Source organism: Leptopilina boulardi, unplaced genomic scaffold (assembly GCF_019393585.1).
Source record: "Leptopilina boulardi isolate dan_hultmark-lab unplaced genomic scaffold, ZJU_Lbou_2.1 LbouV2_315, whole genome shotgun sequence".
Classification (NCBI taxonomy): domain Eukaryota; kingdom Metazoa; phylum Arthropoda; class Insecta; order Hymenoptera; family Figitidae; genus Leptopilina; species Leptopilina boulardi.
In genome coordinates this window covers 146,564-173,293 of record NW_026137880.1, presented here as the reverse complement: position 1 = coordinate 173,293, position 26,730 = coordinate 146,564, and the positions used below count along the sequence as shown (strand labels likewise).

The 26,730-nt window shown below is 30.9% G+C and overlaps 1 protein-coding gene and 1 long non-coding RNA gene across 3 annotated transcripts in view; one reads left to right on the top strand and one right to left on the bottom strand.

Annotated features, from left to right (window-relative positions):
* The first annotated feature begins 3,942 nt into the window (after positions 1 to 3,942).
* Positions 3,943 to 26,730, top strand: part of LOC127283904 (ARF GTPase-activating protein GIT1) — a 121,966-nt gene continuing 99,178 nt past the window's right edge. Inside the window, exons 1-6 of one of the 2 annotated variants that reach the window (XM_051309022.1) lie at positions 3,943 to 4,339; positions 10,014 to 10,147; positions 10,757 to 10,869; positions 10,939 to 11,125; positions 14,747 to 14,877; positions 16,418 to 16,607. In XM_051309022.1, the coding sequence (XP_051164979.1) occupies positions 4,288 to 4,339; positions 10,014 to 10,147; positions 10,757 to 10,869; positions 10,939 to 11,125; positions 14,747 to 14,877; positions 16,418 to 16,607 (807 nt within the window). In that variant the 5' untranslated portion in view covers positions 3,943 to 4,287. The remainder of the gene's footprint in view (positions 4,340 to 10,013; positions 10,148 to 10,756; positions 10,870 to 10,938; positions 11,126 to 14,746; positions 14,878 to 16,417; positions 16,608 to 26,730) is intronic. The other variant, XM_051309021.1, reaches the window with a different exon arrangement.
* LOC127283910 (uncharacterized) lies at positions 12,302 to 13,099 on the bottom strand. Its single transcript, XR_007843403.1, has 2 exons — positions 12,796 to 13,099; positions 12,302 to 12,467 (listed from the first exon to the last, which is right to left on the bottom strand). It is a non-coding gene; the product is annotated as an uncharacterized LOC127283910 (long non-coding RNA).

The following is a 26,730-nucleotide window of genomic DNA, read 5'->3' as shown; positions in this document are numbered from 1 at the left end:
CACAGTTCGGTTTCGTTGCTGTGCTTATGCTGATTCTACACTCACCTAAAGTTGCTTCTCCAATGGGCACATTCGTGCGACGTCAAGGCCAACGCAGAATAGGAATGTAACCGGAATCGTAATCGCAAACGCAACCGGAAGAATGAGTTAGAGAAGGATAGACATATTGTTTGTCCTTCTCTAACTCATTCTTCCGGTTGCGTTTGCGATTACGATTCCGGTTACGTTTTTATTCTGCTCAGGCCTTCACCCATTTGGACGGAAGCGAAGCGCCTATCTGTGACGTGTAAGAGTCGATTTTAGGTGTGACGTCAGAGGTCTGGAGGGACAACAAACAGACGACACAATGTTATTCTTATGGGGAAGAAAATTAGTTTCCACTTTCATCAATTTTATTCATACTTTAAACATGGAAAACGCTTGTTGACATATAATAAAATTAAAATGTGTGTTGATAATTAATTTTGTTATATATTTGATTCAATTGCATTTATAGATTCTCTGAATTGGTGATAAAATATAAATTTTGAGGTTAGGGGTGTTTGTTTACTAACTTGAAATCTTTTACTGCTGCGGTAATTCCCACTTAAAATATATATTTTATATCTTTTTAATAACATGTATACTGGATATTGTTTAATAATGTTGTTAAAATGTAAAATGTGATTAGTAAACAAACACCCCTATCCTCAAAATTTATATTTTATCACGAATTGAGAGAATTTATCAATGCAATTGAATCAAATATATAACAAAATTAATTATCAACACACATTTTAATTTAATTATATGTCAACAAGCGTTTTCCATGTTTAAAGTATGAATAAAATTGATGAAAGTGGAAACTAATTTTCTTCCCCATAAGAATAACATTTTGTCGTCTGTTTGTTGTCCCTCCAGGCCTCTGACGTCATATCTTGAACTCGAAATATCTGGATGAACTGACACAGCCTAATACTACGGAAACTTCTACGCGCCAGCTCGTGACGAGGCGAAACCAAAACCAAATTATGCTCGTTTCATATTTAGCATACAGAACATCGTTGTTTCAATGCTTTTGTTGTACAGAACACACAAGTTGGTTCGATAAATCCATTCATCTTTAAATTATAAGATGAAATTTGTTGTATTTAAATAATCTATATGTATAATAATTGCAATGAATTTTTTAATATTAATATAACAATAATTAATATTAAAAATATTAAAGTAAATGAATAAATATAAATTTATATAAAGGGTGTTCAAAAAGTTACAAGTTTCCATACTTTTTCAACACCGTATATATATGTATAAACATAACCTTATATAAAAATGAATCTATTGCCCGGTTCCACCAACCTACTGGTTAATGCTCTGTTAACTGCCGGTCAGTTAAATTTAACGGCGCCGTCAATTTGTGTTTAACAGGCAGTGCGTTCCACCAACGTTGTAAGGACATTGGTTAAGGCCTAAGCAGAATAGATTCTTGAACGGGAACGCAATCGTAAACGGAAACGTAAGAATGTGTAAGAGAAGGATAGCAAATATCTTTATTCTTCTCTTAAGGCCTTTCTCCAATAGGAACCTAAACTTTTGCGTTGCGTGACTGACGCGTTGATTTTAGCATTGGTTGCCAATAGCAACCGACGCAATGCATACGCAACGCAAGAGTTTAGGATCCTATTGGAGAAAGGCCTTCACCCATTCTAGGCCTTTCTCCAATAGGATCTTAAACTCTTGCGTTGCGTATGCATTGCGTCGGTTGCTATTGGCAACCAATGCTAAAATCAACGCGTCAGTCACGCAACGCAAAAGTTTAGGTTCCTATTGGAGAAAGGCCTTCTTACGTTTCCGTTCACGATTGCGTTCCCGTTCAAGAATCTATTCTGCTTAGGCCTTTAACTAACCGTATACTGCGTTCATGCTAACTCCACTTTCACTTCAAAATTCTGTTTGTAATTGGTTAAGAGCTGAGTCTAACGGATTTATTAAATAAATATATTAATTAAATAAATATATATATAAATTAAATAAATTAAATAAATTTAAATTCAACTAATTGTTTCGAATAACTGAAAGAACCTTAATATACAGAAAGTATTTGAGAGATGAGTGGAAAATTTATACACGTCCTTTCTGTGTTTTTAAATATCAAGTTTTATAATTACTTATGATTTTCATAAGTAATTATAATTAATTTTTGAAACAATTAGTTGAATTTAAATTTATTTAATAAACATTTAAACTTACCGATTTATTTTCAACACTCATTATTTATTAAAAGTTAAAAAGAACCGACAAAACATAAACAAAACTTTGGGAGACACTCACAAGGAAGAAGCACTGTACAAACCATTTCACAAACATCGTCATTTTACACTTTCTTGTAGCAGAAAACGTTTTAAAGCAAAATTCGCTAAATTTTTCAATCAAATCATCTTTCTATCACTATTTTAAAGTGTTCTTACATATTTAAACAATTATTTAATATTATATTTCTTAAAAAAACATTTTTTGTTTAAAACAATTCAAAAATACCCGCCGTGAAAATGACTTTTCACGCATTTTCATGGTCCAGAAATAATGTTCATCTGATCGAAATTCGAGGTATAAAAGCACCTTTAGTCAAATTTACCATAAATTTTTTTGAGTGTATATAATCTTTAAAATTACCGTGTGGTGTACTTTCATGGAGCGGTCACACCTCGGTTGCAAGAGCAGTTGCCCATGGCAACCGTGTAAGAGTAAGAGAGATAGAAGATTTTCCATCTCTCTTACTCTTACACGGTTGCCATTGGCAACTGCTCCTGCAGGCGAGGTGTGACCGCTCCATTACACTACGAGATGTAAATTTACAAATTCTAAAAGTAAAATTTCCCATTCTAGATGTTATACTGTTTTATGTACATACGTCACTTTCACAGTAGGTAAGATTTTGGACCTACGTAAAAAGTAATAATGTTACAATAAAAATTTGTTACAGTGCGTTTGTTACGTTTTCGTAAATGGAAACGGACAATGAGGGAGAGAGAGAGAGAGAGAGAAGAATAAAGATATTTGCTATCCTCCTCCTACTCATTCTCACGTTACCGTTGACGATCGCGTTCCCGTTTAAGAAGCTATTCTGTACGGAAGCGCCTACGAGTCACCAGCGAACTGTCTTGTTCGCGTCACATTTTTAGCTGTGAAACCGAGGAACGCGTTCGATGGTTTCGCTGTTTCCTTGTTTTTGAGTGACGATAAAACACACTATACGGTTCGATAGTTCGATGGTTCTCTGGTTTTACTTAGTTCTATCGTTATCGAAGTCTAAATTTTGTATTAAAAAAATAAATTTAAATTTAAAAACCGAAATATAATAATATATATTTAAATTATATATTTGAGATATATCAGATATCTTATAATGTGTGCCTAAAAAATTATTTTATTTAAAAATAATAGTACAAAATATTAATAGTATAGTACAAATATAAAATGCAAACAAATCAACTTACTTCAAAATAATATTTTGTACTATTATTTTTAAATAAAATAATTTTTTAGGCACACATTATAAGATATCTGATATATCTCAAATATATAATTTAAATATATATTATTATATTTCGGTTTTTAAATTTAAATTTATTTTTTTAATACAAAATTTAGACTTCGATAACGATAGAACTAAGTAAAACCAGAGAACCATCGAACTATCGAACCGTATAGTGTGTTTTATCGTCACTCAAAAACAAGGAAACAGCGAAACCATCGATCGCGTTCCTCGGTTTCACAGCTAAAAATGTGACGCGAACAAGACAGTTCGCTGGTGACTCGTAGGCGCTTCCGTAATTCTGCTTAGGTCTTAAAAAATATTTTTTTGTAATAGGTGTAAATACACCTTAAAAGTTTGAATGCATTCTATTGGCTAAATTTCTTTAGAGCCAAAGGAAACATTAAGTTATTGTGTCATTGTGATTAGGCCTTATGTTCATGTTTTACGCACATGTGTGAAAAGCAAATCGTGCACCTATACTGTATTATTGTTTCTTTATAAATACATTTTGTCGGAGATGTGCAAGGAAAAGTAAACAGTTATTAATAAATATTAAAGTTTGAATACAGCTGTGCTTATTTGTATAGAACTGTAATTCTGGAGTGAAAATAAAAAATGTGTATTGCAACCCAACTTTTTAAAACATCAATTACCTAAATACTATTCAACTAAAAACTAATCAACTGCACTTTTACATGTTATTGTTTTCGGTGAATGTAAACATTAAACGTTTGAGATAAAAAATATATTTGAAAGTGCAGGTTAAAATGGCACGTCTGAAACAGAGAGTGGATATTTGTGCTGATTGTGGGTCTCCTGGTAAGCTTTAATAGTCCAGCTTAATTTGTAATTGATTAGTTTTACTTGTTTTAATATCATTTAGCTGCATTTAGTAAGTTAATATTATACTTTGGAAGTGAATTCTGTATTTTACGTAATTTTTCAATTATATTAAAATATTTAGTTCTTATAATAAAGGTTATGTTTAGAAGTGTCTCCTTGAGCACAGTCAAAATTTATTGAATTTTTCTTTTAAAGTATGTGAGAAAAAATTGTCAAATACACCCTCTATATAAATGACACTTTTACAAAAATTAACGTTTTTGCCATGAAATAATTAGCAGAATTTCGTCGACTTGTGTGAAAATTAGAACTATCAAAATTGTAAACACAGGAACAAAGAAATTAATCGTTTCCTATTCTTAAACTACGAATTAAACTATTTGTGATGTAACCTGAAATATGCATCTTAAAAAGGAATAAATTAGTAGCTTGAACAAACAGAATTCTGTCAATTTTTTGTTTCACTGTTTTAATTAGAGAAACGAATGAAAATGTGAAAACAAAATTCTTATGATTCGAAAAAAACTATTTTATGCAATCAAAGAACTACTTGAAATTTTATTAATTCAAAATTGTAATTCTTAATTTATAACATGGAAAATGTCATTAAAATATAATAAACATGTTACATTACCAAACGATATTGTTTAGATGAATAGTAGTTATTTATTTTATACCATAGTTAATACCTGTATGGTGTTTGTTAAAAAGGGGAAAACAAACTAATCATTTTAGCACCAAACTGCTTTATCCTTTAATAGTATGTAACTTCGTTTACCTATCAAAGTATAAAATAATGCTTTTTAGCAATGTTTAGTGAAAATTGTGTAAAGATTTAAATGTTTAGTGTGAAACTTTCCTCAACAGTTAAATGAAATGTTCGCCTAATTATAATTATAATTGGGCGAAAATTTCATTTCCATGTTCAGTAAAGTTTCGCGCTAAACATTTATTCAAGTGGGACATTTAAATCTTTACACAATTTTCACTAAACATTGCAATTAAATATTGCGAACATTTCAAATAAATCTTTAGGAAAGTTTCGGTGCTGTCGGGGTTATACTCTTACAGTAATAGTGACGTACTTTAAAAGCATAAAATTGATGACCGCCAAGTACGACATATAGTCTACCTAAAATAGCAAGAGCATAAATAAGCAGAGCCATATAAGAGCATGAAAAACTAAGGTACCCACAAAAGACATCCCAGGGATATCCAAATTTCCATCCCGTGGGTAACCCGTGCTGTATATCCCAGGGACATCTTGTACGGAATTTCCCGCAGTATCTGAGACGGAATATCTCATATAGACTATCGAAAATAAATTAAGTTTTTAGAATTTTTTAAAATTGAAATAACAAAACTCTGAAATGCACAATTATAATCATAATACTTTTTTATTAAATATATAAATATAGGTTTACATTAAGTATTTTTGGAAAGACGTTCCGGAAACGTTTACACTGTATACATCTTGTCAGCTGTGTGGAACTCTCAGGGATATCCCGTGGGATGTCACACAAACGGGAAATATACAAGCAGAAAAAAATTGAGCTTTATAAAGAAATTTTTTTTGTATTTCAGAATCAATGGATTTAAAACATATCTTTTACAAAATTTTTAAATATGAAAATTTAATTTTAAATTTATTTTTTAATTTTTTATGTTAAAATTAATCTAATTTTCAAAATTAATAATAAATTATTAGTTGAAAAAATTCGATCCTTGGAAGGAATAAAATAACATTGAAATTAATGTTATTAAATGTTGTTTATTGTCACAAAACAAAAAACGACGTTTAGATGACTTGGTTCGTCATCATCTTCATGTTAAATCTGGTGAACATTAATAATTATATTTAAAACACCATACTTTTTAAAGTAAAGATGTATAATGGTTCAATTTTATGTTGGTGATTTTGCTATTATTTATATATTATTATTTATTTATAAAAAAAGAGAATATGGTGTTTTAAATATAATTATTAATGTTCATCAGGTTTAACCTGAAGATGATGACGAACCAAGTCATCCAAACGTCGTTTTTTGTGTTGTGGCAATAAGCAACATTTAATAAAATTAATTTCAATGTTATTTTATTCCTTCCAAGGATCAAATTTTTTCAACTTTTTATAAGTAATACTTGAAAAGCAAACAAAGATCGGGGTTGTCCGCTTTACACGAATATATACCTGCATGTACGCAAAAATTATAGCAAAAACGATGTGAACATAAACTTTAAACTTGTTTTTCTCGAAACAGTTTTTTTAAAACTGGTACCCCCTGTAAAAAAAAATCTAAACGAGATTTTGAGGATTTCTTTTTTGCATGTTGTTAAAAAACATATTCTTTAGAGGACTAATTATCAAAATTTTGAAAATTAAACTTTTTTCAATTTTTTTTTTGCCAAAAGCTGTAAAAGAACTGTGATTTTTTAAATTTTGATTTTAAAAGGACACCATTTTGGTTTTTTTAAAATTTTCTTTTATTTCATGATATCAATCCACTGGGTATTTATGTATACTAAACAAAATTTTGGTTTTTTTATTTTCGACTGTCAGGAGTGGCTCTACAGGGGTACCGCAAAAACTTACAAATTTTAGACCTCTACTATAGCGCCCTCTACGAATCATAATTAACAATAAAAATACAAAGCAATTTTTGCTTTTTGTAGTTTTAATAATGTATTTTTAGGAATAAAAAAAATTTTTTAATTTATATTAAAATGGCTGTGAAAAAAATTGGAAAGAGGTGCCTATTTTTCGTCTTCGCAAACGCAAGTACGCCTTAAATATCTATCTTCTTTCACAATTTTGACTATTTTTCATCACTCATTTTTTTCGACGCTTTTTTAATGATTCTTCTCGCTTGGTTTTTAAAAAATATTAATTTATTCATATTATATTATTTAAAAACGATTTTTTGAAAGACAGTTGAATAAAACACATTCACAATTGTAACGATAAAGTTTCGTTTTTATGTATTTAATTTTTTACTCCTTTGACGAAATGTTGGTGCAATTTCTTTTAAATAGATTGTAATAAAACGATCTGATGATGGTGGCGAACTGCCAGAAGAAAAAGATATACCTATAATTTTTATAAATTTATTCAAAAAATAAAAATTCTAAATTGGTCAAAAATAAAGATTTTCTTTTTTTTGACCATCTTACCTATATGTTTTCAGGACCGAAATGATGCAAGAAAAAAAATATAACCCCATTTAATAATTTAAATTTAAGTGTGTCAAAATTGGGGTTGGTTTCTCCCCTTAAAGTTTTTGATTGGAGAAATCTAAGTTTTTATACGGAACATATACAGCAGAGACTTCACGAAAGTCGAATGAAATGAAAATTTAATTTGGATTCGGTTTAGTAATCGAAACGAAAGTTGAATGGACTTTTGATTCGGTATGGATAACGAAACAGAACTCAAATCGACTTTTGATTCGGTTTGATAAACGAAACGAAAGTCTAATGGATTTTTGATTTGGTAAACGAAAAGAAAGTTGAATGAACTTTTGATTCGGTTTGGTAAATCAAACCGAAAGTATAATGTTGACTTTTGATTCCGATAGTATCCGTCATTATGTGACTGTAAACTAGAGACTTAAAACGTAATAATTTAAGACATGACTTGATTCAGTTAGCGAACCGGAAGTAATCTGTCAAACTTTCGTTTCGTTTAAAAAACTAAATCAGAAGTACATTCTACATACGTTTCGTTCACTAAACCGAATCGAAACTAAGTTGACTTTTGATTATGATTTCGCAATCAAATTCGAACATACTTGACTTTTGATTCTGATTTCGGAATCAAACCTTAAATGAACTTGACTTTTGACTTAGGTACCAGAATTAAAACTGAATATAGCTGAATTTTGATTCTGATTTTGGAATCAAAACTAAATAGAGTCGACTTTTGATTCTGATTACGGAATCAAAACTAAATATAGTCGACTTTTGATTTTGATTTCGGAATCAAAACTGAAAAAACTTGACTTTCGATTCCGATATCCTGATCAGAATCAAAACAAAAGTGTTTTTGAATTTTTTTTTGATTCCGTGAAGGTCCCTGATATATAGTTATATAATATGTTAAGTATGATGTTTTTTAGTCCGTCTGTCAGTTCTGTGTCAGACTGTTCAGTCTTGGTGCAGAAATGCGACAGTAGTTAATTTCCCATTGGGATTCTTTGGTATACGTACTTTATGCGCTCCGCTTATAACAATATTTAACTATATTTGCAGTTCAAATTTGTTAAAACAATTATAGAAGAGCATTATTCACATGTTTAAGAATATTTTTAAGCAATAAAAAAAATTGATTTTTACGACCTCATGAACCAGACTCCCCCCTTAAGCAAATATGATAAAAAATAAAAGCTTAATTTCAGCATAATTAAGCAATTCTTTTAGCGTAATTTAACTTGTTAAAAAGGCAGAAAGTTCTTATTTCTAGTCATTATTTTTCTGTGGCATTACCAAAGCAATATTTACCGGGTTAATAAGGTAACATAAATGTCATTAAAAAAATTAATAATTTGCTTTTTTAATCTAAAAATAAGTAATTAAACAAATATTGTATTTTTTACAAAACCTGTTGCCATGTGTGAATTTCTTTGGTAATGCAGCAGAATTTTCTGTATTATAAAATATATTTTAAATTCTTTTTTTAGTGTAAACTTTTCTTTTTTATTTATTTTTTTTGTTAAAAAAAGTTCATTTTGTTGTATGTCTGTAATGGGGTTAATTTGATTTTAATCACATTGCATGTATATTGTATATTCCTTATGGAGGAAGTATTGGAATAAAAATTTTCCGAACTTGATTTTTTGGTGTCTTCCATTGGGCTCTAGGCCCAATTAGAACATTAGCTTCGAATTTCTAATTCAGGCCAATATTTTGGCCATTTAAACCACATGAGTGAACGCAGAATTTCATGAGAATTACGAATTTGATACCGAAAATTAGTGGTCTCATTAAAAAAAAACTTTATTTACTGTAGGGCCTCACATTGGGCCTGGGGCCCAATTTTTTGGGTTTAAAAATATATATTTTTTTGTTGGGAACAACTTTTGTCATGAACAATTTTTACGAAAATGCATACTTCTCAAGATATTTGTAAGTTTCTATACTTTTTAAATAAAAGCCATTCTGCGTGTTAGCGCTATGTTAACTTGCTGGAATTTATAATGATAAATTTACTGAAAGTTTTTGTTAGTATGTTTGCATAAATTTTGCAAGAAATTTTTTCTGATACATTCAAAATTAAAAAAAAATAATTTTTTTTCAAGATGTATGTATTTTATTACATCCATATCTTTTCTATAGGGAAATGTAATTAAAAAGTATTTCGCAGCTCTAGCTGCCATAGAAAACAACTGCGTATGAAAATAGATTTTGTATAAAATTACAAAGGAAAATTTTAGCAAATTTACTTTTCTAACTTTCAAAAAGCTAACAGTCTTAACTTCCGTACTTATCAACGTTAATTTCCTGTTAAATTCCTGCAAACTTCGGTGCTATACAGATAGAGGTGAGGTTGTCCTCGTTTCTTTGTTAGTGCTCTTCAAAACATAAAGATTTTATGGAAATTGAAGAAGGAAATTCAACATTATAATAAAACAAATATTTATTTTTTATATTTCAGAACCAAGCTGGGTGTCTCTAAACAGAGCAATATTGTTGTGTGACGAATGTTGTAGCATTCATCGCAGCTTAGGACGTCATATTTCCCACATTAAATTTCTTCATAAAGGACCTTGGAGTACATCAATGTTGAATGTTAGTATTTTTAATTTACATCATAATATACAATATTTTCAGTGTTATTATCTATTGAGGGTCCCGAGACGGTTACAAGCTGAGTCGACAACACTAGGTTCGAATGTTCTATCAATTTTTGTCAATTTATTAAGTTTTCATGAAAATATTTACGTTTTTTTGAGAAGTGTATTGGTGGGGCGAGGTGGCTGGTGAAGAATATTAACATATACATATTAAAATTATATTGAGATCCGATTCATTGTTTCAGAAATATTAATGTTTAAAAAATAATTGTCAAAAAATTCAATATGGCGTAACTTGTACAATTTTAATAATTTTCAAAAATCCTTCGGGACTTTAATTTTTTATATCCAATACTACAATTTTACCAAATTACAGACGAATTCAAAGATCCCTTGCAAATCGTGATATTTCTGACGGAGTCTTACCCATAGGTACATGTGCATTCCAATTAGTAGACCAAAAGTTATCAAGTTTAATAGACATGTACATTTAAATTCAATGGCAATTGTATATTAGATTTTAGTAACCGTAATCAGTATCTGTTCCATTTATTTTTCAACCTGTTAGAGAGAGAGACTTATTTTATATACAGCTTTTTTATAGATGGTGCGGACATTACATGAAAGTGGAGCGAACAATATTTGGGAACATTCTCTTCTGGATCCAAATAATTCTAAAAATAGTAGAAGAAAACCGCAACCTAAGGATCTGTTGCAGTCAGTATTTTATTAATTAATTCTACTAAAACTTTTAAAATTATAAAATTGAAATATTATTTCTTGTAGCCCTGTTAAAGAAGACTTTATTCGAGCTAAACATCAGCAACTTGTCTTTATTTTGCGCCCAAGTAAAGAAGAATTTTGTACAGAGGAAGAAATTTGCAGACAATTGCACAGTAGTGTACGAACTACTAACCTTGAAACATCTCTTCGTTTGCTAGCACAGGGTGCAAACCCTAATTACTTTTATAAGGTTTGATTTACTTTTTCATGCCTTAAGGTGTATCATTAAGGGGACCGTATGATATACAAGGTGTCCAGCGGTCAAGGAAAAGTATATAGAAACTATTAAAAAAAAGAAAATATTAGTTCATTGTAAAATGATAAATTCATGATAAAATCAGTATTTTACTTTAAGGGGGCAATCGCAGTTGTAGCGCCAAAAAATAGACCTTTTTTATGCATTTTTTTCTCGTACACCATTAAATTTTTTCAAAAGATCGATTTATTATTTAAAACTACATATATTAAACACGAATTTAAAAAAAGTTAAAAATATTAAATATTTTTAAAGTTATATCCTGTCAATGTGATGTCCTTTTAAAAAACATGATTTGAGGTGACCACGACTATGGAAATCTGGCTCATCTGAAATCAAAAATTCAAACGGATTTACAGTTATTTAAAGATTATCTAGTCCTTGACGGAGCGATTTTTCAAAAAAAATTTTTTTGACAAAATAGCGACCTGTCAAAATTTAACTTTCGATTTTCATAAAAAAAAATCGGTCGTTTTTCAGCTGTAAAAAAAAAAGTTTTGCATAAAAACTAGATTATTATGTATTGAAAAAGCATTTTAAATTTTATGACAATCGGTTCAGTAGTTTTCAAGTGAGAGTGGTCACCGACTTTAAAAATGTAGTTTTGAGAAAAACGTGTTTAAAGTTTTAAGTTACTTTTTCATGAAGATGGAATTTTTGTTTTGAAATCAGATAGAATCATCAATTCTTGGACCATATAATAATTCTTCCGCAGATGAAGCTGCTTCCAAAATCCCAATTTATATATAAAGGTATAAGGACCCACACGGATGTTGGCCTGTTCTTGACCGACCTGACGCGCCTCCCTTTCAGCCTGTATATCTCATTCAATTTTCACTGGATCATCATAAAAATTTGTAGACATATTTCTGAAAACATATACTTTAAGAAAATTCAAAAAAAATCGATTTTTTAAAAGTTACAACTGCGATTGCCCTCTTAAGTGCTGAATATATTTTTGTTTATAAAAGGAAGAGTTTATTATGTCAAATTACTTTTTCTTTATTATTTTAAAGTATTCGACAGTATTGTACTTTAAGGGGGGAACACCAGTTGTAACTCAAAAAATAATGCTTTTTTCAAGAATATTTTCCAAAAGAACAATGAATCTTTTTAAAGAATACTATTTATTAGTTAAAAGTACATGTAAAAAGCTGTAATTTAAAAGAAAAAAAAAATTTTTTTAACAAAAACTTTTGGAGATATGAGCCATTGAAGTGGCGTCTTAAGAAAAAAGGCGAATTGCGGTGACCAGCATTCTGCAAGTATACTTCGTCTGAAATACAAAAATGAAATTGATTTACATTTATTATAAGATTATCTAGTTCGTGATCGAAGGATTTAAAAAAAAAAAAAAATTTGACAAAATGGCGACCTGTCAAAGTCAAAAGTATGATTTTCGTTAAAAAAATACGGTCGATTTTCAGCTATATAAAAAAAAGTTTTGCATAAAAAAAAAAATCCTTCGATCACGAACTAGACTTATATGTGTAAATGAAGCACACTAAATTTTAAATAAATCGGTTTAATGGTATTCGAGTAATCGTGGTCACCGACTTGGAAAATGTCATTTTGAGAAAAACGCATTCAAAGTTTCAACTTACTTTTTTTTGTTCAGAAGAAATTTTGTTTCCAAGTTACAAAGAGTCATCGATTCTTGGACCATATAATAACTCTTCCGCAGTGGTTGCCGTTTCTAAATCATAGGAAAAGGCCATCTGTCGTTAGGGTCAGTTATGGCTGGCCACCTTGTATGAAGCCACGGGACGCGCCGATGCAGTGTTCTGTATATCTCATTTATTTTTCACCGGATCAACTTTGAAATTTACAGACACATTTCTAAATATGTGTACTTTAAGAAAATGCACAAAAAAAAAAATTGATTTTTCGAAAGTTACAACTGGTGTTCCCCCCTTAAGTGTTTATAAGATTACTATTTCAGAAACAGAAATTTTACAATGATAATTAAATAAATTGTTTTATGTTTATTATTTTAAAGTATTGAACTGCATTATAATATAAATGCGCCACATATTAAGGGATTAAACCACTCTAGAACGCCAAAAAGAGGCCTAATTTAATTAATTGTTTTTAAGAAAAGTTTAAAAGTAAAGAAAAACATGTTTATATATCTTTGTTAGGTAGACTTTAAAGAAAAACAAATTTTTATAAATTTTATTTCTTTAAATTTCAGGTTTACAGGTACGTTATAGAAATCTTTTTTGAGGAGAAGCACTTCGCGACCGGAAAGGTTTTTGCTACAATTTTTATCCTATAACAAAAAACAAATTTTTTTCATATTTTACATCTCAAAATCTAAAGAAAGATGTAGAGAATTTTTTTAAATCGATTTTTGCAAAAATGGTGAACATTGTAAGGAAAAACTACAAAAGTAGGGACTAAATTGTTTATACAGGGTGGCCGCAAGTCAGGGAAAAACTGAAAATCAGGGTAAAGTCAGGGAGAAGTCAGGGAATTTTTAAAAATTTTTTAAAAGTCTGGGAATTTTGATTAAAAGAAACCACAAATTAAAAAACTTTGATACATAAATGTCAATTCAGTTGTTTTTATTTAGACGTTTTTGTAATATAGCTCATTATAATGGTGCCGTCAGATTTTTCATTTTTCAAAGGATTTAATTTTTTTATAATAAAAGTTTTAAATATAATAAAATTTTGTTATTAAATAATTTTTAATTATCTTATCTTTTTTTTTATGAATAAAATTGTTACTTAAAAAGCTTTATAAAAATTTCAATCAGCAATGCAGAATATTAATTAATTCAAAAGTTTTTTAGTCAGGGAAAATAAAAAATTTGTCAGGGAAAAGTCAGGGAATTTTGAAAATAAAATTTTGCGGCCACCCCTGATTATAACTTTAAAATTATGCAACTTAAAAAAATCCATACGTCTTTCTCTAAATAATGTTATTAAGAAGCTCCAGTTAAATTTTTAGGTAAATCGGTTTTCCGGCATTTCAAAAAAAGTAGTTTTGAAAAAAGTCCGTTTAAAGTGTTAATTATGATTTGTTGGATATACATTTAATCTGCAATACTTGCGCCATATAATCAGTGGAATTTCACTGACTAGTTGTGAAAATTAGTTAAATCTTTCTGATGGAGCTAGCCAAGATTTAAAATAAAGTGTAAATGTCACTACATTAGATTATATAGAAAAATACTTCTGCCGAGTACGCAGTACAGGACCACGATCGGGATCAAATTCAAGTACTTAAAAAGTCTTTCTACTTATAATTGATATTGTTTCTTATTTTATATACCATTAGACATCTTTTAAAGGAAAAAAAATTTGTTTTGATTTTTTGAAAATTCTAGAGTGGTTTAACTCTTAATCAAAAACAAAGTTTATAATGATAATAAATAAAATGTTTTTTATTACCTTAAAAATACTGTAATATTGAATACCTTTCATTCTTGTTGTATTAAAGAGGTTAGAAAAAATTAAGGAATTTTTTTCGTACTTACTGGACACCTTAATAATATAGGATATTGATAGTATCGCAATTATGTTTAATGTAAATATAAAAAAATTACAGGAGAAAGGAACAACGCCTTTACATGTAGCAGCTCGCGCAGGTCAATCATTGCAATTAGAACTTCTTATAGCTAATGGAGGAAATCCTAGTTTGGTTGATTCAAATGGCTACACTTCTGCTGAAATTGCAAAGTAAGTTAAATTTCTTCTTTTACTCTACACTACTGGTCGGAATAGTGCGACCATACTTACTTATTATTTTCTATAAAAAGAACACGTTAAACCCTAAAATGTATCGGAACTAAAATTTATTGTACTTTATCATCTTAAAAACTGATAAAATTGTGATAATTTAGGAGCGAATTTTTTAATTTACTTTAAATTTGAGACTAGTAGACTGATTTGGAATAAAAAAGGGCATCGTGCCCCACTGAAGAGTACGGTTTTGTTACAAATAAAAAATATATAGATAGGGGGGAGTTGTGCTCCAGGTTTTGTTTTTCGATCAAAACTATTACATAAAATTTTTTTGACTGTTCTATTATAATGTACTTTTAGTACCCGTACAAACATAACTTTTGCATGATTGATTAATTAAAATTTAAAACGGAAATAGAAATTTTGCTTGTTTTTTGAAAATACTGGTTTTATAACTTTTCAAAAACAGTGGGGAGTTGTGCTCCACGGTTGAAAATTGAAGAAAAAGACATATTTTTTTAGAATATTTTTTATTTAAATTATGAAATGTAAAAAAGTAAGAGAAGTTACATAGAATAAAGTAATATATAAGTTAATTAAAGATTAATTTTATGTAATTTAGATAAAATTAAATTATTTTAAAAATAATTGAATTAAACTAGGTAACTAATTTCATTTACAGTTAATACATATGTAAAAAGTCTCATTTCACTAAAGAACAATTTTAAATTGAATAAAACATTCTAATTACTCATAAATAATTTGAAATAAAAATAGAGAGTGCGTATTAGAATTAAAAACTGTTAAATATGATGTGAGGCACAACTCCCCATTTTTTACATTTTCAAAATATTCATAGAATAATTAATACATCGAATGCTTATGCGAATTATTTTTATACTTCGAAAGTTATTAATGACAGCTAATTTTTATGCATTAAACATTGTGATCACTTTGAAAAAATTAGTGGAAATGACCTAAAGATAAAGAGACAAAAAAACTCTTAGAAACTCTTGTATGAAATCCCGTATAACATCACTTATGGTTTCTCATATGAGATACTACATGAGATCTTACGAGAATCCTATATGGAAACTCATGAGACAAATCTCATGAGTGTCCATATAGAATTCTATATGAGATCTCACATAGGATCCCACATGGGAATATGATATGATATTGTAGGTTTTAAACACAAAATATTTTTCCTTTATATAAAATGAACTCAAAATTTTGTCCGATTTAACGTATCTCTCACTATTTTTGAGATATTCACAAATCTTATTTTTCAAATTTCGACTCCATATGGGATCCTATATGGAATCCTGTATGGATACTGATGAGATTCTTCTTACGAAATGTCCTTATAAGATTTCGTATAGAATCATATATAAGAAACCATAAGCGATCTTACAAAGGATCTCATATGACCTTAATATGTACATTGTACGTTCTGAATTAAATTACCCTATTTATAGTCTATTTTTTTATAATCGTCTGTAGTTTATCGTTTAATTAAATTCTTCTTTTTTAGAATGGCAGGACATTTGGAATTATCGGAAAGACTTGTAGAAAATATGTATGAAGTGACGGACAAATTGAGTTTTTTCTTATGCGGACAGAAACCTAATCACAAAGCTGGACAGCACTTAATCATTCCAGAATGGTCCAGAGAATCAGATCGTGGTGAATTTTCTTTAGAAGCACGGAACAAGTTACAAATGGTAGATTTTCAAATTTATTATATTTAATATTTATTATTTTTTACAACTGATGACAAAATAACAAGTCTTTTACACACCTATCCTCAAGGGCGGATAAGTTTCTCAAAAATGTTACCAATATTGGCTTATGTGGAATGTTTACTAATTCTTCAAGAATTCCAAATCTCTAAACCTTAAAATCGTAGGTGTTCCCTTTTTAAATATTTTTATAATTTACATATGAGGGGCTGATAGCAAAAGTGGGTTATAATTTGAATGTGAATAAAAGTGGATTTAAAGCCTTGCGAGCAAAAACGGGTTAAAATATTTTGATTAATTTATCTATTTGAAAGAGATATTCATGACTTTTCTTTTATAAATATTATTTAAATAAATATTCCAAACCTGAAAAATTATACTATAAAGAGTATAAATGTTTCTACTAAATAGATTAATTAATTAATTAATTTATTGGGTTTATTTGAGACCCGTATATGTTTAAATTAAATAAATAATTAAAATATTTTAACTCATTTTTGCTCGCAATATTTTTATCCCACTTTTGCTATCAGTTCCTCAGTTTTACAGAGTCCGACACAGTAGTGCGAGTATTGGTTTATGGAACAATTAATTCAAGTTAAATAGTGATTAGTAACAGTACCCAGATAACAAAATGTCAGACATAAACCTCGCATGTGTGTTCTGACTAGATCAGACATCCATCAACTTATAAAAATCTTAATCTTATGGGGTCCTGGTAGAATATTTTTGAGACGGTGGAAATCAAAACAAAATCCATTTTGTTCCACTATAGGGGAGAGTGGGGCTGGTTGCACCACGTTTTTTAAAAACTGTAATAACTTTTATATCATTCATTTCATACGCCATATACGATAAATTAAAAAAGCAATCACTCTTTTATGACTCAAAAGTATTTACGTCACGTTATATCATGATCTATTCATGAAATCAGCATTTTATAAAAAAAATCTCTGTTGGTGCAATATGGTCTTGCACCACCTGTAGGGTATCTTCCAAAAGCTCGCAAAATGTTAAAAAAAAGGCCGTAGCCGGATAAGCAGGGTCCTGCGGCCCCCGCTCAAATTTCGTCGATATTTACAGGATCAATTAGTCTTAGTATGAAACTTTTTTTCGCCAAGTTTCAACTTCTAAAAATAATTTTGAAAAAAGTTATGGCATTTTAAAAAAAAAATTAAAAATTGGATTTTCTCTTAAGCGTTTATAGTTTTTTAATCGGGTACAAAATATGTTATAGGGGAAGCAAAAATGCATCTAACAAAAATTTGGCGACCATTTTTGTGTAGTGGAAGGGGTAAAAAAAATTTTTTTTACTTTTTATATTTTTTAAAAATATTAATTGACTTGGCACAATCACCATATTTTTTCCCTACATTCTTTAACATCCAAGAAGCAACATATTTTTTTGGCAGCTCGATCTGAGGGGTACTTGCCCGTTAAAATTTAAAAAAACTTATTTTTGGCCCCTAAAATGTATGGTATCTCTTGAAAATGGGAGGCCAACATCACCGGGCAAAGAAAATGTTAAAAAGGAAGCAAAAATGCATCTAACAAAAATTTGGCGACCATTTTTGTGCAGTGGAAGAGGTAAAAAAAATATTTTTTTAATGTTTATATTTTTTAAAAATATTAATTGACTTGGCACAATCACCATATTTTTTCCCTACATTCTTTAACATCCAAGAAGCAACATATTTTTTTGGCAGCTCGATCTGAGGGGTACTTGCCCGTTAAAATTTAAAAAAACTTATTTTTGGCCCCTAAAATGTATGGTATCTCTTGAAAATGGGAGGCCAACATCACCGGGCAAAGAAAATGTTAAAAAGGAAGCAAAAATGCATCTAACAAAAATTTGGCGACCATTTTTGTGCAGTGGAAGAGGTAAAAAAAATATTTTTTTAATGTTTATATTTTTTAAAAATATTAATTGACTTGGCACAATCACCATATTTTTTCCCTACATTCTTTAACATCCAAGAAGCAACATATTTTTTTGGCAGCTCGATCTGAGGGGTACTTGCCCGTTAAAATTTAAAAAAACTTATTTTTGGCCCCTAAAATGTATGGTATCTCTTGAAAATGGGAGGCCAACATCACCGGGCAAAGAAAATGTTAAAAAGGAAGCAAAAATGCATCTAACAAAAATTTGGCGACCATTTTTGTGCAGTGGAAGAGGTAAAAAAAATATTTTTTTAATGTTTATATTTTTTAAAAATATTAATTGACTTGGCACAATCACCATATTTTTCCCTACATTCTTTAACATCCAAGAAGCAACATATTTTTTTGGCAGCTCGATCTGAGGGGTACTTGCCCGTTAAAATTTAAAAAAACTTATTTTTGGCCCCTAAAATGTATGGTATTTCTTGAAAATGGGAGGCCAACATCACCGGGCAAAGAAAATGTTAAAAAGGAAGCAAAAATCCATCTAACAAAAATTTGGCGACCATTTTTGTGCAGTGGAAGAGGTAAAAAAAATATTTTTTTACTTTTTATATTTTTTAAAAATATTAATTGACTTGGCACAATCACCATATTTTTTTTCTACATTTTTTAACATCCAAGAAGCAACATATTTTTTTGGCGCCACGATCTGAAGGGTACTTGCCCGTTAAAATTTAATAAAACTGATTTTTGGCCCCTAAAATGCATGGTATCTCATGAAAATGGGGGCCAACATAACCGAGCAAAAATATGTTAGAAGGAAAGTGTGACGAAACTATATATAGATATATATTGAACACTGTTAGTGTATCTGCTATATATAAGAAACAACAAGTCTTGACTTATACGTCCAATGAATGCACAAAGGGTGTAAAGAGTCAGTAATGACGTAGACATATGTTTTACACCTAGATTAGATATGCTAGATTTATGTATAATGAATGCGATTGTGCCAAGTCAATTAAAAATTTTAAAAGAAAGTAAGAAGTAAAATATATTCTTATACACCTTCCACTGCAGAAAATTGAACACCAAATTTTTTTTAAATGCATTTTTGCTGTCCTTTTAACATATTGTTTGCTCAGTTGTGTTGGCCCCCCATTTTCATGAGATACCATGCATTTTAAAGGCCAAAAATCAGTTTTTTTAAATTTCAACTGGCAAGTACCCTTCAGATCGTGGTGCCAAAAAAATATGTTGCTTCTTGGATGTTAAAAAATGTAGGAAAAAAATATGGTGATTGTGCCAAGTCAATTAATATTTTTAAAAAATATAAACATTAAAAAAATATTTTTTTTACCTCTTCCACTGCACAAAAATGGTCGCCAAATTTTTGTTAGATGGATTTTTGCTTCCTTTTTAACATTTTCTTTGCCCGGTGATGTTGGCCTCCCATTTTCAAGAAATACCATACATTTTAGGGTCCAAAAATAAGTTTTTTTAAATTTTAACTGGCAAGTACCCCTCAGATCGAGCTGCCAAAAAAATATGTTGCTTCTTGGATGTTAAAGAATGTAGGAAAAAAATATGGTGATTGTGCCAAGTCAATTAATATTTTTAAAAAATATAAAAAGTAAAAAAAATTTTTTTTTACCCCTTCCACTACACAAAAATGGTCGCCAAATTTTTGTTAGATGCATTTTTGCTTCCCCTATAACATATTTTTTACCCGATTAAAAAACTATAAACGCTTAAGAGAAAATCCAATTTTTAATTTTTTTTAAAAAATGCCATAACTTTTTTCAAAATTATTTTTAGAAGTTGAAACTTGGCGAAAAAGAGTTTCATACTGAGACTAATTGCTCCTGTAAATATCGACGAAATTTGAGCGGGGGCCGCAGGACCCTGCTTATCCGGCTACGGCCTTTGACTCGATATAATTATCATAGAAACTTTTGTTTTTAAGTGTACTTACGATTATAATTACGTTTATTGAAATCTCAAACACATCGAAAGAACAGCAAACATTTTTCGAAAAATAGGCAGGACCAAAGGGGGACCAATAGGCAGCAGGCTGATTTCAATTCTCAGACTTGTTCTTCTTTCTTGTTTAGTGGCCTTTTGCATAGCATACAGCCATATCTATGTATAAACATACATAATGTGTGTGTAAAGCTTGGAGTAGCTTAGCGAAGGAACCTGCAGGTTATAAAGCCCGCGAAGTTCAAATTATGTATAAGTTCAGATGCATAAGATCAAAACAAAAAATAAATAAGGAAAAATAAAATTGTCAATCATACAGACTGTATATGGGATAAACAAAAAGAAAAAAAATGGAGGAGGAACAAACCAAAAAGGTAAAAAAAAAAGAAAACCAAAATCATGGGTTCAGTTAAAAAATCCACACCACACATCAATTAGCTGCCGGAGACGTAGATTATTCAGTTCATCCGGGCGGAAAGCAACCAAGATACAGGGAAAGATTAATGTCTGTGACAACACTGAGAGACTTTTTGCACCGTAGCAGACTTTTGACAGGCGGCTGCGGAGCATTCTAGCGATCAGCTATGCAACTACGTTTTTGGTCTGCAGCCGTACAATTTTTGGAGCGTAGCTGTCTAAAAAGTTGACGGTCGCAATGTTCATTTTTATTTTTGGACAGTCACGATACAAAATTTAGAATGCAGCGCACCAAAACCTATAGTGGCGCTACAGTCACACACGTAGTACTGACGCGGTACAAAAGGTCTCTCAGTGAAGCTTCTAGTTTCTGCACCACACGGACATGAAAGATCAATCCGCTATCCCAAACGCGCAAGAAGTTCCGAACCAACGACATGGCCTGTTCTAAGACGAGTCAATAAGCTAATCACCAAACCAGAAGATCTAATACCGACAAACCACGGTCACTTCGAATTATACGTAATTCTTGAGAAATACCTATTTCCCTTAGGCATGTTTCCGAAGAAAGGCCATGCCTCCTGTATCTCATAGCGAAATTTTGAACCAAATAATTTCAATATATCTGAACTTGGCAATCCAAATTGCTTTTTAAAAGGAGTGCGAGCAGCCAATTTAGCAGTCCGGTCAGCAATATCATTGTCCGTAATACGGCCATGAGAGGGGATCTACAAAAAGGAGACAGAAAACCCCAATGACCTAATTTCAAACAAAAGAGCCAAGACTCTATAGATCAACTGAGAAGAGGGCTCAGAATAAAAACTGTTCTTGAGCTACCCAAGAATCCACTTAGCAACCGACAGTACTAGGGAATTTAGTATCATGGTTCACCTTATAAAGAGAAGAGCAGAAGCCTCAGCCGAGTGAGCAGACGTGTGCTCCTGCAAAGCTACAGCGAACCTGTAGTCAATGCTTGGGATATAAAATGCACTCCAACCAAGAGGGGAGTCACCTGATATCAAAGAGTTATCGGTGTAAATTGCAGTGTGGGACGAATACTTCTCGTGAACAATGGATTCCACTGCACTTTGGTGTGAAATATCATCCTCCAATTTCTCCTGGAACAAATCCAGTTGTCGAAATTGAAAGTCGCAAATCTCGGAAGCCATCCGAGATGGGGGTAATTTCCTTCCCAATAAGTTTCGAAGCCTTCTGCAGTTCATCGCCTTGAGCGTACAGAAGAAGATCGTCCGCATACTGAGCAAAGGTAATTTTACTCCTTTCAAAACCCAACAAAATGTCAGTGGTGACAGTAGCCACACAATCCATGGAAGAACGTTTACGTCGGAAACCAAATTGAAAGTTGGGAACGTCTTTGAACGCTTCTTATCGAATGAATAGACCGGCAGATTTTGATCTTCCTTGGGACTCCATTACCAAAGAGTATGACATACAACTGGATTTGTTCCAGGAGAAATTGGAGAATGATATTTCACACCAAAGTGCAGTGGAATTCATTGTTCACGAGAAGTATTCGTCCCACACTGCGATTTACACCGATAACTCTTTGATATCAGGTGACTCCCCTCTTGGTGGGAGTGCATTTTATATTGCGTCCCTCCACAAAGTGTTCCAGTCGGTGATGGACCATTCTTTCCATTAATTTACAGAAAGTGGAAGTCAAAGAAATAGGGCTAACACTGGACTCAATAGCTCAAGAAGACTCACTAACTGGGGGATGCGTTTTTCTATATAGCTTTTATAGACCAACCAATTAATCCTCTCCACTTTGTACCTCAAAGAAGAAGCCTTACAAAAAATTTAGGCTCACAAGAAATCAAAAAAGGAAGGAAACCATGATCAGAGACGAAATGGTCTTTCGTGACATCACATGAAAAAGGATGAGAATTTTCGGCTAATGTAAAAACTAAATCTAAATTGGAATTTGTGCGTGTGTCCAAAGGACAGAACGTTGGCTGGCTGTCGTTAAGCGTGACAAAACTCTGATCAGCTTCAACAGAGGAAAGGTGTCTACCTCGGAGATCAGCATGATTTAACCCCCATCTCTCATGAGCGTTGAAATTGCCACAAATAATTGGAAAGGACGAAGAACGTACAAGATTAAAAAGAGACAGCCAATCGCCATAATCAGTCACTAGGTTCGGGGGGACAATAGACCAGACATAAAGAGATGTTTCCCAAGCGGCTAATCGCCACCACAAAAAAATTGGAGTGGTGATAGATTCGACCCTCAAACCATCTCTAGTCAGGATCATTACACTTCTCTCTCTTCCTGCGATACGATCAGCCCTATGCACTGTATAGCCAAAGATGTTGAAAGTTAACTCTCGAGTAAGACAGGTCTCAGTAATGCACAGAACATCCAGTTGGTGTATATAAAGAATTGATTCAACCTCAGTCTTCCTGTGGACAATGCTACGGGCATTCCATAGAAGCCATAGAACTTATAAATCCATTTCCTCCAAGGAAGTGTTCTTGGAAGATTCAGCAGATTTCGGAAACAGTGCCGAAAGGAATTTCTCCATGAGCACTGATCTCCACGTCAACTTCTCTAACCATTATCTTACACCTAAAAAGAGAAGATGGAATGTAGGCTTTATAGCCCTTTTCACGAAGAGTTAGTGAATCTACCAATATATTAGCATCACGCGAATTGTCACAGAAGACCTTTAATTGGTTCTGACCACTAGGCGTGATTTGCTTTTTGCCGAAAATAACTTTCCCTATAAGAATGCCTATGGCAATCTTTCTGAGTTTCCCTTCATTTTTCCCTGGTAGAGACGATTTTATGAGAACAATAAAAGGGGGGAAATTTCTCAGATGCCTCGGGATACTCTCTTCTCCAGAGATAATATTTATTAGTATCATTCCTTAGACCATCAGAGCAAGAGAGATCAACCGTTTCGTCTAAAACTTCCTTATGTTGATCTGTAAAAACGAGACTCTTCTGAGTATTTTCAGACGAAATTATATTTTCCGATAAAATTGTCAATTGGGGAGGAACAAATAATGCGCGGTAATGAACTTGCGTAAGGTTAGGTGTTCTGTGTAACTAACGCCATTTGTTATTAACACTCATAAATTCCTAGATATATAAGTAATATTTCGAATGGTGCATCTTACCCCGTGGTGCAACCAGCTCCACTCTCCCCAAGGAGACTAGAGACAGGAGGAGTAACTCAGGTGGTGGGGATGTCGTCGAAAGTGGGGGCAATGAATAAAGATTCTCTCTGCATAGGTAGTTCGTGCGGTAACCAAAAATGGTTTACTGCGCATGTTTATATAGAGCCATAATATAGCAGAAGAGAATGTGTCAAATCGCACAAGGCAATGTTAAGATAGAGAGGTTATAAGTAATAATATTATTATTAATTATTATTATTAATCAGAAAAATATTATTATTACAGTTCTTGGCGAATTTTCGAACTGCAGTTCAAGGTATTTTATATAAATTGCAGGTCTCGGATTATACGACTTTTTACAATTTTTTTATAAAATACGATTTTTTTCGACTTATTTTAATAAAATGCGATTTTTTAAATGATTTTTTTCCAAATTTTTAAAGAAATTACGGTTTTACAATGCAAATCTTCGTTAGATCTTCTTTATTTCAATTATTTAACAAATTTTTAACTAAAATTTTAATTTTAAAAGAATAAGCAAATAAAATTATAAAGAAATTTTATTTCTAAATGACTTGAAATTTAATTAATTTCAAAAATTTCAACTTAAATTCTTCCAAAATTGTTATTTAATAAAAAATTTTATTTCAAAATCTGTAAAACTTAATTATTTCCTGAAATTTTTTTTACTGTCAACACTAAAACTGTGAAAAAATTTTAAATTCTAATATATTGCTTAAATCATACTTCCAAAAATTATAAAAATGGAACTTTAAGAATTTATTTTAGAAATTTGTTCTACTTAAATAAAATTTGTCTTACAATTAGTTAGATGATTCTTAAATAATCGAAATAAATTTTGATAATATTTTTATAGAATTATTCTCATTATAGAATTAATAAAATGAATTTAATATCTAATAACATCAGTTATTTAAGAGAGAAAAGATGTTTTCAAATTAAATTACTTATTTAAAGTAAAATATTCATTAACCAATTAAATTTTGTTAAAATAAAAAAAAATTTTTTTGATTTTTTAAAAATATAAATCAACTAAAACGTTTTTTTTGTACATTAAAAGATATTATTTGTACTTGTCATTATAATAATACTAAAAGTTTTTTTTGTATTTTAGAGGCTGATAATAAATTTAATAAAATGCAATCAGTGTCGGAAGATAAATAGAAAGATTGTCAAAAATATCATTCGATTAATTGTTTATGTCAAATTATGTTTTATTTATCAGTCGGCGAAAACCCATGTGCGCCAAGAATACTAAATATTTGCAAACCGATAAATGTATTAATATGCGCAGAAGCCCTATTTTAGTCTACTGCAGCGACTACTTGCCAAGTACGCCACCTTCATTGCCCTCATATTATACGTCACCTTTCTCTATAGGACTCTAGCGAAGTTACTCCTCGTGTCTCTAGTCTTCTTGACTTTCCCCTACACCAGAGACTCTATTCAGTGCCACGTTCGGTTATAATTGAGGATCCCGATCAAATAAATCAACCGACACTCGGACGAACGCTCTAATGGTATTCGGGTAGCAGTGAGCCGCCCAAAGGCTATCACTGTTACTTGACTGGTAATAGAGCCTTCGTCCGAGTGTCGATCGAGTTATTTGATCGGGACTTTCAATGATAATATAATTTTTTTTAGTTTATCATTTTCAATAAGCACGCTCTATTTCAAACAATTAAATGACTTTTGCCAGGCATGTGCAATGGTGCAAACGCATTTCATGACTAAGGGTACCAGAGGGAAGCCAGATGATATTAATGGGGGATTTTAACGTCCATTTTCTCATTTTTGAACCTCTTCAAATGAATGAAAAGGAGAAAGTTCTTCTTCACTGAGAAAAAAAATTTAGTGTTTGCAACAAAATTGTTTGGATAGGCAATTTTTGTTCTTGTAACCAAATTTTGGTTGGCTGAAACAAATTCGTAGAGTTATCTCAACCAAACATTTGGTTAGGCCAACAAAATTATTTGGTTGAACATTTTTAAATTCCATCCATAATTTGGTTACGACAACAAAATAATTTGGTTAACACAACAAAATAGTTTGGTCTAAAAAACCAAATGATCTTTGGTTGCGACAACCAAATAATTTGCTTCGCTCTCAGCTCATAGCTTAAGAGAACAATTAGTTAAAATCTCTCACAAGGATGGGTAGTCCAGTGGTCAGAGCTCCCAACCTTCAGTTTTAAAACAGAGGTTCGATCCCAGGCGGAGATGAGATTTTTCAAAGTCCACAAATATTTCATTTGGATAAACATAAATTCAATGTTAAATTGATAATAAATAAATAATGAAATAAATAAAAAAGATAAAAAGAAAAGAGATAAGGTAGAATAAAATTTTTAATTAAAAAAAAAACTGTTTGTTTGATCAACCAAACATTTTTGTTGACCTAACAAAAAAAATTTGGTTGAGCTAACCAAACATTTTTGTTATGCCAAAAAAACACTCAACCAAATTTTTTGGTTGACGCAAACAAATACTTTGGTTGCTTAAATACCAACAAAATTTTGGTTGCTCTGACTAAACATTTTTCTCAGTGTTCAATTCCAGAAAATAAATTATCTGGTTGTCATCAACGACGGTAAACCAACTTTGAATCCAACACAAGATATTTTCCCCAGGGTGATAGATCTTCATTTTATGTCTTC